General features: G+C 35.1%; 1 protein-coding gene across 15 annotated transcripts in view; it reads right to left on the bottom strand.

The window, feature by feature from the left end:
- The window catches only part of DMD (dystrophin), a 1,118,883-nt gene that overhangs the window by 252,811 nt on the left and 849,931 nt on the right, over nt 1-16,141 (bottom strand). For all 15 annotated transcript variants that reach the window (XM_030475728.1, XM_030475726.1, XM_030475707.1 and 12 more), the window contains one exon: nt 3,537-3,717. In XM_030475728.1, the coding sequence (XP_030331588.1) occupies nt 3,537-3,717 (181 nt within the window). The remainder of the gene's footprint in view (nt 1-3,536; nt 3,718-16,141) is intronic.

Below are 16,141 nucleotides of genomic sequence, written 5' to 3'. Positions count from 1 at the left end.
GCACCAGCTACTAAGCAGGAGAAAAATGACTGCTATAGCTGAACCCAGGACAATCCAATATTTCACAAAATTCATATGGGAAATTTTTACTCTGAGATAATATCTTGCCCTGTCTCAGATTAGGCTGTATTAGCAGTTATGCTAAAACTTAGATTTTGGACTTACTTTTCTATTACTCAGTGGAGTAACATGACTCTGACAGTTGTTACTTCATTTCAGGTACGATGGAACAGATTTTATTTCATAATGGGTAACAAATAAGTGTACAAGGCAAATCTGATGGATTAAATTTAAAAAAGAAAAATAGACAAGGGAAGATTGTATTTTATTTTAAAAGCTGTCAAAGAACAATTTCAAGCAGAAATGGGTAAGAAAGTGTTCCAGAACAGAGACTGGAAGTACTAAAAGAATAATTATCATAAAAAATTTTTTAGTAAAGTCAATTGAACTGAGCAAGGATATTAAAAATACTTTCTCTCTTCCCTGTTAGTCAGGTTCATCATCTAATTCATACATCATGTCACAAAATCAACTGTGATGGGCAATTATATGTAAATTATGTTTGAAATAAAGGTGGAAAGAATTTTATCTCCCAAAGAAACTATACTGCTAAAGAATAGAGAAGAGTCAAGAACATGGACCTACCTCAACTTCTTACTGTTGAAAAAAACCCAACTGACTGGTCTCCTTAAACAAGCAAGCACCTGTGAAGTACTGATAGGAATAGAAGAGACAAGAGTCCCTTGCCTACTGTTCATCTCCCTTGTTTTAGATAAAACCAACACTGTGATAAAATGTGGGTACTGCCCATGCTATACATTCTTAGATATAACTTAAGGCACTGCACACTTTTCATATTATTAGCAGCCAAACTCCTGCAGCTAATGGAAAACTACTTAGGTTATAGGCTAAGTGAACATGAAGTTTGTAATAAAAATAAATTTGCTGTGTATTTCATGCCAAAGTTATTAACGTTGCTTCATTTATCATATGCTGTCATAATTTCAGTCAGTCTACACTACCAATAATTCCTCAGTCATCATAAATTATTTCAGATACATTTGGTAACCTGTATACATAGTGTAGAAGCATTCTCCAGCTATTGCTTAACTAGGCATCACATGCAATATTCTTTGTCAAATTTCAGTGGAAAAAAACCTTGTGATTAAATTCATTTATAGGCTTAATATTAAATGATTGTATTCATAAGTTATCAGAATAAATCCACACTTGCTTCAAAATTGTATCTAATATTAGAGAAGCTGTATAAAACGTCACATACAATTATTGCTAAAAAGACAAACCAGAGGAGTAATTAACACAGTTGAGAGTTCATATCACTAGAAGTACGAAAGCAGAAAGTAAAATTAATTATTTTCATCTCCCTCATATGGTTACTCATCAAACCAGGCCTCATGGGGACACATGATGTATTTCAACTAGACAATAAAAACCAGCATATAATTACACAACTCCTTGGAGTAGCTGGTTTGTACCCTTGAAAATTCTCCAGAAAGTATTCTAACTGTACAAATCACCTCAACTATTACACTGCTGTCAGCTCAGACAAATGATGCATGCAAATACATGCTTACACAAACAGTGTATTTATAATGCAACAGTTAATATAATTGCATCATCAGAAAATTAGAATGTGCAGTTATATAAGCCCCACCCTTCTCCTTCTGCTACTGAATTAACTGCTAAGTAGTAGGGGAGATTAATCTGTATTAGTGACTTTTGAGTTAATGGTTTCTGATCATGAAAACCAAAAGAAATACCTAAAAATGCGAGATTTTCCTAGATAAGCAACTTCTGCTATATAAAACACTTTCTGCACAGCAGGACATTATTTTCCTAGATGTTTAAAAAAATAAAAATAAAAAATTAAAGCTTGAGAAGTGTAAAGCAGAAAACAAAGCTACTACTGAACTTAGAAATTTAGTTTTTTCATTATTTGTGTAAAGAATTCTTTATCAAAGCACTGTTTTATACCTATGTACTTCATTAATTATTTATGGAGGGAAGGACTTGTTTACATTTATTTTTCCTATTTTCTATAGCTCTGAATGGTTCTTATGTGGAAATTAAAAAACCCCAAGATATCAGTTGAGAAGATAACCAGGTCTACAAAGCTCCACTACCATTAAAAATGAAGCACTTGACCTAAATTTTTAGGTCTCTATTTTGCCAAATAATCCATTTTTCAATGATCATATGAAAAATAACTTCAAATACTTGATAATTCTATTGTTTTATTACCATTACAAGCAAAAAACCTAATCTAGAGAATATAAAAAGAAAGCCTATTAACCACTCAGTCTAGAACAATTCTTCCATTCAGATCTGCTCTCCAGGGTCATGCAACTGAATTCAGAAACACATAGGGACTTAAATTATATCACAATAAAATTAAATCAGCATAATGACAGGTGACTATTAAAAATGTGGTTCAGACTTCACTTTGTCTGGTGCAACAACTGTAGATTTCAGAGCATAATGTAATGGAATTTAGCAACTGTTCAGGAAACAGTTAAAACCATGTATTATTACAGCAGTACCAAAAGAAGTATTTCTATCCAGCGGTATTTATTCAACATAATAACTTATAACTAGAATTTTTCAACGTATGTTTTTGATAAACAAATTAAGGCATAGAACCTTCAGTGCCTGGAATTTCCAGTTTTGAACTTTCTGTGAACATAAAAGTCAGACACTATAAGGATACTGGAATAAAGGGTCCTGCCTCCCAAACAGCTAATCAATCTCATATTAAAGAAATCTTAAGACCTCACATAGACATATGTGTATTATGTGACATACTCTCAGTAACTGTAGTGAAGAAAGCACAAAGAGAGCATAACAACATGTTTCAACAGCACCATCTCAACTGACTATTCTTCTTTCTCTTCAAGATTCTCTGAACACCAAATACAACATTATCTTAAGGTTTTTTGTTTCCAGAGGAAAAAAACACCTGTCTGAAAACTGTCCAACCATTAACTATGAAAATTCTAATCATTACATCTTTTTATTATTGCAGCACAGCACGTTGACAATAATAAGCAAAATACCAAATTAACATTTTTCATGTATTTGAAAGTAATGGAGAAAAACTAATTCAATTAAGCTACAGAGAATAAACTTAAGATGATTTATATAACCTCTATAAATATCAGAAATGCTTAATAAACTTTCATATCTGCTCAAATCAAAACTGTGGCTTGGTAGAGTAATTCATTTTTATGTGACATAAAAAAATAATTATAATCCAAATGCCTATTTCAGCAAACTTTCCTTTTTGTACATTTTAAAAGTTGTACTTCAAGACACTTTATACCAAATGTGTTATATGTTGAAAGATGTCAGACAGAATCATGGTGTGACTCATGTAAGATTCCTACAATTTCCAAAGCAACACTTAAAGGTTAATAGTAGAACCAGCCCTCTTTTTCAAAACAATTTCAGTTTAGTTGAGTAGCTGCCAGTTGAAAAAAATTGGAAAAAATGTCGCTAAACTGAAGTTCTTGACTTACCTGCCACTGTTTCATGAGCTCCCGAACCATTTTGGCATCCTTTTCTTTGTGTGCAGCATCCTGCAGGACATTTGCAGTTGTTTCAGCTTCTGTAAGCCAAGCAAGGAACTTTTCGAGATCCAGGTAGAATTGCTGCAACATTCTTAGGGCTGATTCCAGTGCAGCTTCACGCTCACAAACCCTGTGCAAGTACAAACAGTCAAATGAAGAACTTTTAGAAAAAAAAAAAAAGTCTTAATCATTTAATCAAAATATAACAAAAACACACTATGTATTTTTCATGTTCCAATGAAGGTATATTTGCAGATACATTAGCTACAGAACTTGCACTGTATGTCTGGCAGGTAGGGTTCCTTTTTTATCTTTTCTCCTGAGAACTATTTACTGGAATTCATGTGGTAAAAAATTAAGCAAAAGTACTTCTTTGGAAGCATTACGTCTGAAACATGCACAATTAAAAAACAAACAAACAAATCCCAAAGCCACAAACAAACAAAAAACCCAAACAGAAATAATTATGATTTGTTTTAATCCAAGATTGTTTCCTTATTTGTCATTAACACTACAGTGGGAAAACTTGTTTGTTCTCAGAAATCGTGAAATATTTTCTGGTCACTGCATAGTATGATGAATTATTAGGTTTTGACCAGAAAACTTCGGAGATTGTGTTCAACACTTTAAACCCCAATAACACCGAAGTCTGGGGGGCAGGGTTGTGGGTTTGGGTGTGGGTTGGTTTTGTTTTGTTTTGGTTTTTTTTAATATGATAGATATCTATCTTGTAATTTATCAGTTACAATGTAAAATACAATTTTAAAATATAAAAGCTATCTTACCCTTGGGGAAAATCTAAATAATACATTGAACAAGAACACTAAAGGCTTCAGCAATTTTGGTGCTGAAAAAAAATATAGTATATCTGTGTTCTATCAACATTCATGTGCAATGTAGGTGTCACATGTACTCACTGATTTTTTTTGTATGGAACCTGAGCTAAGTATGTATTTAGAAAGGTGAGCAGGTAAGCATGACATACTGTTCATTAACACAAGTCTGTCAATGCTACTTACTATTGTATTACCTGCATATTTGTTTAACTTCAGCATGATAACTGAGTAATTTTTTGAGCTCAGAAAATATAAAGTCTTTTGATTATAAAAAACAATTTGATAAATTGCGTTACTTAAATTGGAATGAATGCAATTTGATGCACACCCATGTTTAGTCTATGAATCTGTGGTGATCTGGATATTTCTAGATAGATTTCCTGTCTAGCTTTATAGTTATTTACACAGATACTAGATTTTCGCAGCTATGATTACTCAAGTCATAATTTAACATAAGGTTACCAGAGATGGCCATGAAATTTCTAAGTGCTAATCTCTATTTCAAATCCTGTTTGCTGTCACAAAGAGGTTGTGCTCCTCAGTAAGCAATGATATTAACCTGAAACCTAGTACAGTAGTTGAAGTAAGTAAGAAATGAAGCAAAAAACTAACAAAAGTTTTGCCAAGTGGTACTAGAATGTTTTTTGATAAGCATATAAATAAATTGCAGAAAAGGATAGTAAGTTGGAGTACAGGCAAGGACAACCACTTTGGAAGAAAAAAAAATCCTCCCAAAGAGCTAAATCTCATAATACCTACCATAATTTTAATTCTTTACAACTTTATTTGCTTTTCTTAACCATTTCATGGAAAAAAATAAAAATAAAAAAAAATTCTTGGATTTTTTTTATTCGCTACCTGAGAAACCTATTGCATGCTTCACTACAAAATCATCCACCAATCTTTTAAAGCTTAAAAACAGACAGGATTTTTATCACAGATACACCTGTTGCCACCTACAAGAATTCTTCACATCCTGGCACTGTTTAGCCTGCATTAGAATGTGTCCCCAGGGGCCTCTTAGGAGGGCAATGAGACACACTTAGGTTCAGAACAGTGAACATGATCTCTTTCCCAGCTTCATTCTACGTGGATATAAACACGACTTATGGTTAGGCCACTTTTCAAATTTTAAACTGCAGTGAAAGAATATATTGTTCTTTTGTTAAACTAAAAAATAATTACATAGATATATCTAAATATACCAAAAAAAAAAACAATTAAATAGTATGTTTTAGAGAAGAGACTAAGAAACAGGAAATCTTCAACCTGGAAAATACTGTATTGACTTCTTTAGCATTTCATTAGCACTTGCATTTAGCTCTAAAATAGCATCACATTTACTTAATAGAACTTTGAGATGGAATGAACTTACATAAGCTAAAAGTATTTTATCCAGTTCTTCAGAGCACAATTCAATTGTAAGATATGCTTTATAGAATTATCCTAATTCAATTTTCAGTGTGTAACATGATAGTAAATATCAGTGTCGTTGCAGAATCAGGTATAACAAGCTTTTTCATATGCAGTTCTTTCTAAACTTTAAAGGCACATTTTTAACTATAATCCACCTGAATTTCAGTAAATACATAGCAATGATCTAATAACAGCATTCTGCAAATATATAATGAGATTAAAAGAAATTAAAAGGTCTTGGGACTATTCGTGTATATTTAAGTTCTTGAATGATATCCTGAGAAGTAGGACCCAAAAATACACTCATCCACTTGTGTAAATACCTAGTGTACTTTTAATCTATAAAAAGAACATGAGCACAGAATGAAAATATTAAAAGTATATTCAAAGGAAGAGCTATTGAAAGCATTAATCAACATCAGAATTTATGTTTTAGAGAAACTTCCAGACTACATTAAAGAATAATGTATTTTATTGATCTGGGTAAGGAATAAAGTTTTAGTTATGAAGAATCTTCTGGCACTCCTATGATGCAGAGAAATCTTATGGCACATAATTCTTTCAGCCTAAAGGAATATGTTGCTTATCTATAAGCATACTAATACACCCACCAGAAAATATCTAGTACTTTGCTTTTTAAATTTTGATACATCTAATATGCGATAAATATTCAACTACATTGACAGCTCTGCAGTGTATCAATAATCTTCACTCTACTTGGCTTTCCAATTACTTGAAAATTATGACGTTAGAATAGAGAAAAGAAAGCCTAAAAATTAAGAATAAAACTGAGTATCAAATCCAGCATGTGATAAGATAAATTGAACAAAATTATAGGAGAGACAAAAATATGTATATTGAACAACCAGTTATTGCACAAAACCAAAATAAAGAGGATTTCTTTTTAGTGTGTATCATCCAAATACATTTAGTTTCATAGTGAGTGCAAGCAGTAAGAAAAGAGCATGAAACAAGCAGAAATATATTTCAGTGCAAAAGAAAACCGCACAGTAGGAACACTAGAAAATACTGATGAAACACTAAAAGATAATAATAACAAAAATATTTTTAATGGAATGATCCTGATCTCTGTTCTACTATGATATAAACACATAGTGGCATAACCAAAAGCTTCTTATTCATGGAGAAATACTAAAGGTGGGATTCATCTTATTTTCATTTAGACACCCAGATGTTAGGCGACTACGCTTCCTCTGCAAAACATGGAGACAAGCATTTCTGGAATTGAATTCCTCCTCCCTTGTCTGTACACATCTGTTGAACAAGATTCAAGGTTAGCGTACAGGGGTTTTTTTTCTCTTTACTACAACGGTAAGTTACGTAGAGCTTCTACAATTTTGATTTTACACAACCCTATATTTTACACAGTTAAAGGTAAGCAAGATGGTCCCCAGTCTAGTCTGAGGACTGATTTTTAGGAACTAGTGGCATCAGTGACAGTGGACTGACATATGAGCTTTGTTGCAGGATAGAAATTATGGTACTCTCTTAAGAATGCATTAGCTGAAGGCTTCAAGCTGAAGGAAAAAGGAAGGTATGTCAGAAGAAGTAAGTCACAATGTGTATAAGTGTGAATATTTTTATTCACAGGAAGAAGTTTTTAAGGGCTTAAAAGGGAAAAAAAAACCCCAAAACATGAAAAAACAAAAAAGACCACCCTTTGCTACAAGACATTGCTGTGATGCTGAGAATTTTTAAAGCTAATATTTTTAAAATGTAGGTGTTTACAAATTTTAGGGAAGATAAGCAAGGGAAATTAAGTTATCTGAAATCTGTGTGATCTTTAAGTTCATAAGCAAGGTATTGTATTATTACCCAGAAGTCAGAGTCTGTATTGTGATATGCATACAAAATCTGTAAAACTGAGTATGCTGTTATGGAATCTAACAAGAGAAAGTGCTGGGGTGTAAGAATAATAGTGCTGTTGAACGAAGAACTCTTGCAACACATTTAACAATCCCCAATGCCTTACAACACAAGGAATACAGCATTTGGAGAGGGTCCATGCGCATGAATAACAGGTTTTTCTTCAGCCGTAGTATTTGTTACACAATTTGTAATGAATCATATTTTGAGTATCTGTCTATTAGTAAGCTTATTCACATTACATAATACTTGCAAGGGTCAGTGTTTAAATAATCCTTTGACATGCTCATGCAACAAGAAACATAGTAAGTGCAGAGCATTATGCCAACGTACACTACACTATATTGATACAGAATACATAACGTATTGAAAAGTGAACACAGAATATATTCATGATGGGTGAAGTAATAAACTTCTCTTCCACATGTATTTCTTTAAAAATAATATAAGTGGAGAAATTCTGCATCATTCAGTGTTCAATAGATCACTAAATCACACTTCCATTTGCAAACTGTGGTGATCTAATGTTATCACACTGAGATGTAAAATAAAATCTCCTGGACTGCTGCCTGCCAAAGTACTAGTGAATGGTTTTACTTCTATAGTTCATGGGTTGTCTCTATATAACTGTATTTTATCCTGACATTCCATACAAATAAAAAGTAAACAATAGTAAAAAAAAAAAAAAAAAAAAAAAGAAAGAATGAGTCCCTGAATTTCCCTTTTCTGAAGCTATCACAGGCAATTTGAACTACATACATCTTCCTGACTAATGCTGGAAGCAGTTTGGATTTTTTCATGAGGATTATATCTCTTCTCCTGGTGTAACAAAGGAACAATTGCAAAGTGTTATTGGAAAATTTAATTTTTACTACTAAATAAATTTAAGCTCTTACTGGTAACTCTTCTTCAGCTTCTTTAACTTTGACTGATAAAGAACCTATCAAAGAGGCAGAATAATTTGACCTCAGATAAAGTGGGAACATGAGATGTCATCACAGACATGAAGAAATTTAAATTTTTAAAGTGAAAATTAAATTCTTAAAATAACTTATTGATAGAATTGTGAAACGCAAGTTCAAAATTAATCATACCAATTTACTTTGGGAATGCTGCTTAGAGGAACTATCCCAGAATCTAGGGATATATTCTATAGTGCCAGTTAAAGTTAATACATGCCAGTAAACTATTAATCTGCAGATTAGCTCTGGAATAGCTGACACACATTAGGTATGGAAAACTATGTTGAGACAGCATTTTAAGTACTGCTTCCATGTGGTTTTCTGGATCTCAGCCAGCTTGACACCTCACTCAGGGACACGTGGTGTTTTTCCAGTAACACTTTTGCATAAGTGTTCCTTTTAGTTCAACCATCCTGATAGAGGTTACTAGTTTCTCTTTCCTGTAGAACATTGGCATGTGTATATGGATCTAAATTTTTTGAGTGATCTTTATATATGCATCCTTACATCCTACTATCACTATTTTGTCTTGCTTGTTACAGAGTGTTCTTCACCAAGTTGATCCTGGAATAATTCTGTGTGCAATTCTGCCTCTGAAATGACTTCTATGTTGCAAATGATGAGAAAACCTCAAAGTGCAACTAAATGCAGAGCTACAATATCAGCATCTGAACCACTCCAGAAATCAGTGTTCAGATGTAGCTGACATTCATCCACAGGCCCTTATCCTCCCATTACTGTGACTGCGGAACCAGGAAAGCTTTGGTGTGCTGGTACAGAATTTTTTTACTTGAAAGGCTTTCAGATTTTTTCATTTATTTTGTGCTTTAGCCCCTTCCTGTAAGGACTGAGACAAACCTGATGAAAAAGCTACCTCTTAAAAAGGCAGCAATAACTTCCTAAAATTCTTTGCCTGATCTTTATCACTGCCAATATCTCCCTGAAGACAGCTGATGAGGAGAACTGAAAGAAAGAAAGATTGCATTTCAGTGGTGGAAAGGTCTTAGAATAAACAATAAAAAATGCCTCTTTTGGAGCCCAATGGGAAGATAAAAGCACTGATTCAGCACTGAAAGCTGATTCAGGTATGTGAACAGGATTCCTACAGGTGGCATATTTCTATATTTCTAGGTGTAGTACTCTCTGCCTTATGTTTATTTCTCAACAATTTGATCTATTGGCTGAACGCTGACTCTCAATGTCTTCAGGGCAAGTTGAAGGGCATGTCTGCCTTGGCTGCACTATCCGTATTGATTAGGTATGAATAACCCGCAAAATTATTTTAAATTCCAGGTGTAATTGTGCATACAGAGAGACTAAGTGCAACAGCTGCTGCAAAATAAACACACAAAGACAGTTCTCTGCTAATTCTCTTTACTTCTTCAGGAAAGAACAAGAAAACCCATCAACACCCCCCTCCTGCAACTGGAACTCAGACTATCTGTTTTGATACGGATACAGTATTGTTCTTTCCCTGACAACCACACACAGTTTCCTAAATGATGACAATCTTCTCAGATACTAAAACTAGAATATACTAAAGCATCTCCTGATCACAGTAATCAGCCCATATAATTTGTCCTTTCTTAAAAAGCTACTGACACAAAGGGGGGAAATGTTTCAAAGAGCAGTTATTCACTCTGTTAAACAAGATACAATTGTTTTTTTCCTGACCAGTTTTTCTACCGTAAAACTATTCAAAACCAGAAAATATGTTCTATTAAAAAATATTTCTGATGTTTATGTACTTCGTAAAATGGATGCAGCAGGAGAAACTACTTCTTTTGCTATTTTTCATTGACTGGTTTGTTTCTAGTCTTATACTTGTCATAGGCCTTCTCAAAATAACCAGACCCTGTATGAAAATAACAAAAACCATCACACTGCCCCCAGCATTTTCCTTTGAACTGCTGTCTTTTTTAATTGCTTTTGTGTATTTAGTAACAAACATTTTTTAAATTTAGCCTGTTTGTTCCTTACATTTCTTTATTAAAGCACCATTGATATTTTATACAAGGAAAAAAGGAAAAAAATTGTGTTTGTCTATAAATTATCAGATCAAACTTGGATATTAATCCCCCCTCTCTTCTACACTGTTATTTGTCAGACTGAGAAGAGTTGCTAAAAGCAAAGGAAATATCACACCCTGGGGCACAAAATCGCAGACAGATTTCTGTACAGGACCTTTAAATAACCTCTTTTTAAATAAGCACCTGCCAACATCAGCACAGAGGACCTGTGTTAGCACAGAGGAAACTTCCTCATCAATCTTTAAAAAAAATAATTTGTGTCTTATACTCTGTTCACTTATGGGTTCACACATTCCTCAAATGCCTCTTAAGAGGATGGAAAGCATATATAGAGAGGGAATTCTTTCTAACAGGCTTTTCTTGCCCCCACATTGCTTTGTCTGTGTTCTGTGTCCCCCCCCCCCCCCTTTTCTGAATTTATGGAACAGATTAACAGATTTCAGTCTAACCCTTGTATTGTTCAAGTAATTCCCCAACAAAACATGGGTATTTCCATTAAAAGGAGAATCAGAAAACCAAGAAATCCTAAAATCAAAACTAAAACCAAACAGCCAAAACTGTCCTCTTATTCCACCAAAAGAAGCAAAAATATTATTGTTCTGTTTAAGTCTTCTTCACATTTCATGGTCTATATAATATGTAGAAATGAGTATTTCCTTGCATTCCAAAACATATCATTCTTTTGAGATTCCAAGGCAGTCAACGGTGGCATTTAATAAAAGGCATATTAATTACTAAGATACAATTTATTAAGATAAAATCTTTGCTTTCTAAGACAGTGAAGTGTAATTAAAACTGATTATGAAAAAAATTATATTCTGAAGGCACTTGTTTTCTTACCCTTAATTACTGTAGAAACAACTAAATTTAATAAGACTGTGAAATGCACTGATGGCATTACATGAAATCAATTAGGCCTCACAAAGGATACTATTAAACTGTTAGTGTACTTTTCATTTAAAGCTGCAACCTCTCAGGGCTGAGCTCAGTGGCCTAGCAGAACAATGATTTGCTACCATGCAAGAGAAAGAAGTCTCAGTTTCCATATTGGAAAACTTCTCCAGCAGCACTTAGAGTTCTTCTTGAACCATGCATCACCTTAAGTGAGAGGAACACTAAATAAGCACTTAAATATATATTTTGTTTCCCTCCTCTAAAACATTGACCTTAAGTAGCACTCACACTACACGCAGATGCTGACAGATCAGATAGATGGACTCAAATTATTTTAAAACAATTATTCCAATATGTTAATATATTTTAATAGGCATAAAACTGCTAAAAAGAAATAAAGATGACAGACGAGGTCAAGCTCTGTAATCTTCAGCTCAGAAGCATCTGGTAACCAAAATTGGTTAGCATCTGAGCAAGAAAGAGAGATGGCAGATTGCCTACTGTTTCTTATATCTATATAACCTAATTTAGTAATATTAGTTGCAAAGAAACATCAAGGTTCCTCAATCCTGTTCTTTTTGCGGAAGGAACCAAACTCACCTTTTAAAACCAATCATTTCCACATAGCTGCTGTTATTTCTGAATAGGAGGCCTAAATCTAAATAAAAATCTTACTAAAACCAGCTTGAACTCTTGTCAGTTCAAGGCTTATATTCATGATTGTATTTGATAAAATAATCATCATCATATCTTAAGACTGAAACCTGGTTGGCAGGTCTCGACTTAGTTCTACTTTTTCCAATTAGCTGAAAAATTGCATCCCTGCACACCTTCCAGGAAGCATGTTTATATTTATAGTTTTTCACAGGTGAAAGAGCATGGCAATACATTCTAAAATACTAACTTGACAGCCATTTTCTTTTTAGTGTATCCATCTCTGGTAATTAGGAGAGGAAAAAAAAAAAACCAAACCAAAAAAAAACCAGTAGCTGCACATATACCCAAATAATTTCACAAGAAATAACTTTTACCTATCACATGGATCCCTTGGAAAGTCTCCAAAAATGTGAAGACATAACTACATTTTTCCCAATGAATACTTTTGAAAAGAAAATTTAAAAAACATTCCAGTTTTTACTTTTACTATCAATTTATCAGCAAAAGAAGAATGAAATTTTTGATTATGGTATGGTTAAAGAAACAATATTAACTTCTGATCCTGAGAGAAATCAGTAGAAAGCATGAAAAACAACATTGGCAGTAGTTCATTTCCATAAATTTGGTCACAGAACAGTTAGGCTTAGAGGGGACCTTTGGAGGCCATCTTATCCAACACCCCCTGCTCAAGCAGAGTCCCTAGACCAAGTTACCAGGACTATGTACAGACAGCTTTTGAGTACCTCTAAGCATGGTGATTCCACAGCCTCCCTCAGCAGCCTGTTCCAGCACATAGTCAACCTCACAGTGAAAAAGCGTTTCCTGATATTCAGAAGACACTTCTGTATTCCTGTTTGTGCCCATTGCCTCTTGTCCTGTCACTGAGCATCACACAAAAGAACCTGGCTCTGTCTTCTTTGCACCCTCCAGAATCATGAGGGCATCCCATCAATGCCCATGGACTAATATATACCAAATTTGCTCAGGGCCTTCACTTCAAGAAGGCAAAAGCCAGCAAATAAAATGGGTCACATTTCACAGCAAGCTATATGTTATTTACCTAGGTTCACAGAAAGCACATGCCAAAATCGGCACAGTGTTGACCCCTTAAGAAGACCACAGGAGATGTGATGAAAAATCATTAGGTGATGTTCCTTGTGCTCTGTGTTATCCCAAGGAATTCCTATGGATAAAACACTCACAAACATCTTGGTGCCTAAATGCTGGGCAGGCAGCTGGGACAAACACATCCAACAGTATGTAGGTACATGAAACTGTTTAAAATAAAAATCACCTTCCCATTCCATAAGATCTGGTATTGAGTATTGTAACACTGTCATTATAGCATTGCATTATGATTTCCTACCAGAATATCTGAATCACTAAATTATTCCCTATTTCATGTTTTGCTCTTTATTCAGAAAAGTCATGGCTCAAGTTTTCTAACAAGGTATAGACAGCGCACAAAGCTTGAGAGGAAAAAGTTTTTGTCAGAGACCTGTATGTATAAAGTTGACTACAGAAATGAAACAATCTATATCCACAATAGACATCACAAGAAAATAGCTGAGTGGCAAGGGGTGGTATTGATGTAGCTCATGCAGGCAATGCCCCATTATTTAGCCTGGATATTACTTTTTTTCAAATGGTAGTCATCTTAATTTTTCAAGCTCTATTCTGGTAGTACAAAGGATTCCTAGAAATTAGATTAGAACAATTATGTCAAGAGTTCAAGGGAGGAAAAATAATGTAAAACACTAAAAACTAAATGGGTTCTTTCAGAAGAACCATAAAAAAGCAAAAAAGCAAAAAAAAAAAAACCCAACTTTTAACTTTCTTAACCTCAGATAAATACTGGAGATGACAGCCTTGTGTTGCAATTAACAAATATTAAGTTCAACTGACATTAACATATCTATTATGTATACATGGATGGACTAAAGATAACCTGTTAACCTTCCTATTAAGAATGCAAACAAGTAAATGCATAAGTGCATTGGTAAAAAAAACCCTGTAGCATTACTTGATCTCCACTTCATTCTGCTCATGCAGTGTGAGGTACATACGCATGACTGTATAAAATAATCATAATGTCATGGAGAAATACAGTTTTGGACTAATTTCTCACAAATTCCATGCTTTGCAATAGCCACAGATGTCTAAATTTTCATAGTTTATAAGTGATTTATATAACTGTACAATCTCTAGCTAAAGGATAAAATTCTGAACAAGGAAATTAAGGAAATAAATAGATATTTTTAAATCCACATGGAATTATCATGACATGTTGTTCTCATAGGTCTTTAAGATATTTATGTGCTATTTTGATATCTCAACTTCTGTAATTCTGTCATGTGTATCCGTACTTCTGATCTAAAAAAACCCAATAATTTGCTGTCCAGTACCTGCAATATTTTCTGTCCCAATTAAGTAAATTCTTAAAAGATTTTAATAACAACTGTGCATTCAAATTTGCTCTATATGGTTGTTTAATATGCTGAAGCTTATTCAAAATGACAATCTGAACAAGAATGGCTTATTTTAATAATTTTATTAGTCCCAAATATCAAGTAATGGCATTATTCTAATAACTATAATATGGCTTGATCATTTCACCCAGTCTGAGCTAAGCACATGATATATGTAGAATCATAGAATCGTAAGGGTTGGAAAGGACCTTAAGATCATCTAGTTCCAACCCCCCTGCCATGGGCAGGGACACCTTGCCCTAAACCACGTGGCTCAAGGCTCTGTCCAACCTGGCCTTGAACACCGCCAGGGATGGAGCATCCACAACCTCCCTGGGCAACCCATTCCAGTGCTTCACCACCCTCACTGTAAAGAACTTCTTCCTTATATCTAATCTAAACTTCCTCTGTTTAAGTTTGAACCCATTACCCCTTGTCCTACCACTACAGTCCCTAAGGAAGAGTCCCTCCTCAGTGTCCTTGTAGACCCCCTTCAGATACTGGAAGGCTGCTATGAGGTCACCACGCAGCCTTCTCTTCTCCAGGCTGAACAGCCCCAACTCTCTCAGCCTGTCTTCATATGGGAGGTGCTCCAGCCCTCTTATCATCCTCGTGGCCCTCCTCTGGACTCGCTCCAACAGCTCCATGTCCTTTTTATGTTGAGGACACCAGAACTGTACGCAGTACTCCAAGTGGGGTCTCACGAGAGCAGAGTAGAGGGGCAGGATCACCTCCTTTGACCTGCTGGTCACGCTTCTTTTGATGCGGCCCAGGATGCGGTTGGCCTTCTGGGCTGCAAGCGCACACTGCCGGCTCATGTTAAGCTTCTCGTCAACCAACACCCCCAAGTCCTTCTCTGCAGGGCTCCTCTGAATCTCTTCTCTGCCCAGCCTGTAGCAGTGCCTGGGGTTGCCCCAACCCAGGTGTAGGACCTTGCACTTGACTTGGTTAAACTTCATAAGGTTGGCATCGGCCCACCTCACAAGTGTGTCAAGGTCCCTCTGGATGGCATCCCTTCCCTCCAGCGTATCAACCGAACCACACAGCTTGGTGTCATCAGCAAACTTGCTGAGGGCGCACTCAATCCCACTGTCCATGTCACCGACAAAGATGTTGAACAGGACTGGTCCCAACACCGATCCCTGAGGGACACCACTCGTTACAGGTTTCCAACTGGACATCGAGCCATTTACCACAACTCTTTGCGTGCGGCCATCGAGCCAGTTTTTTATCCACCGAGTGGTCCATCTATCAAATTGATGTCTCTCCAATTTAGAGACAAGGATGTCATGTGGGACAGAAAACTTCTGATGATACCACATGAACATAATTATCATAGAATCATAGAATGTTCTGGGTTGGAAGGGACCTTAAAGATCACCTAGTTCCAACCCCCCCTTCCAT

The sequence above is a fragment of the Strigops habroptila genome, chromosome 2 (genome assembly GCF_004027225.2).
Source record: "Strigops habroptila isolate Jane chromosome 2, bStrHab1.2.pri, whole genome shotgun sequence".
NCBI lineage: Eukaryota > Metazoa > Chordata > Aves > Psittaciformes > Psittacidae > Strigops > Strigops habroptila.
Note: the sequence above shows the minus strand (reverse complement) of the source record. Positions and strands in the feature narration are given on the sequence as shown.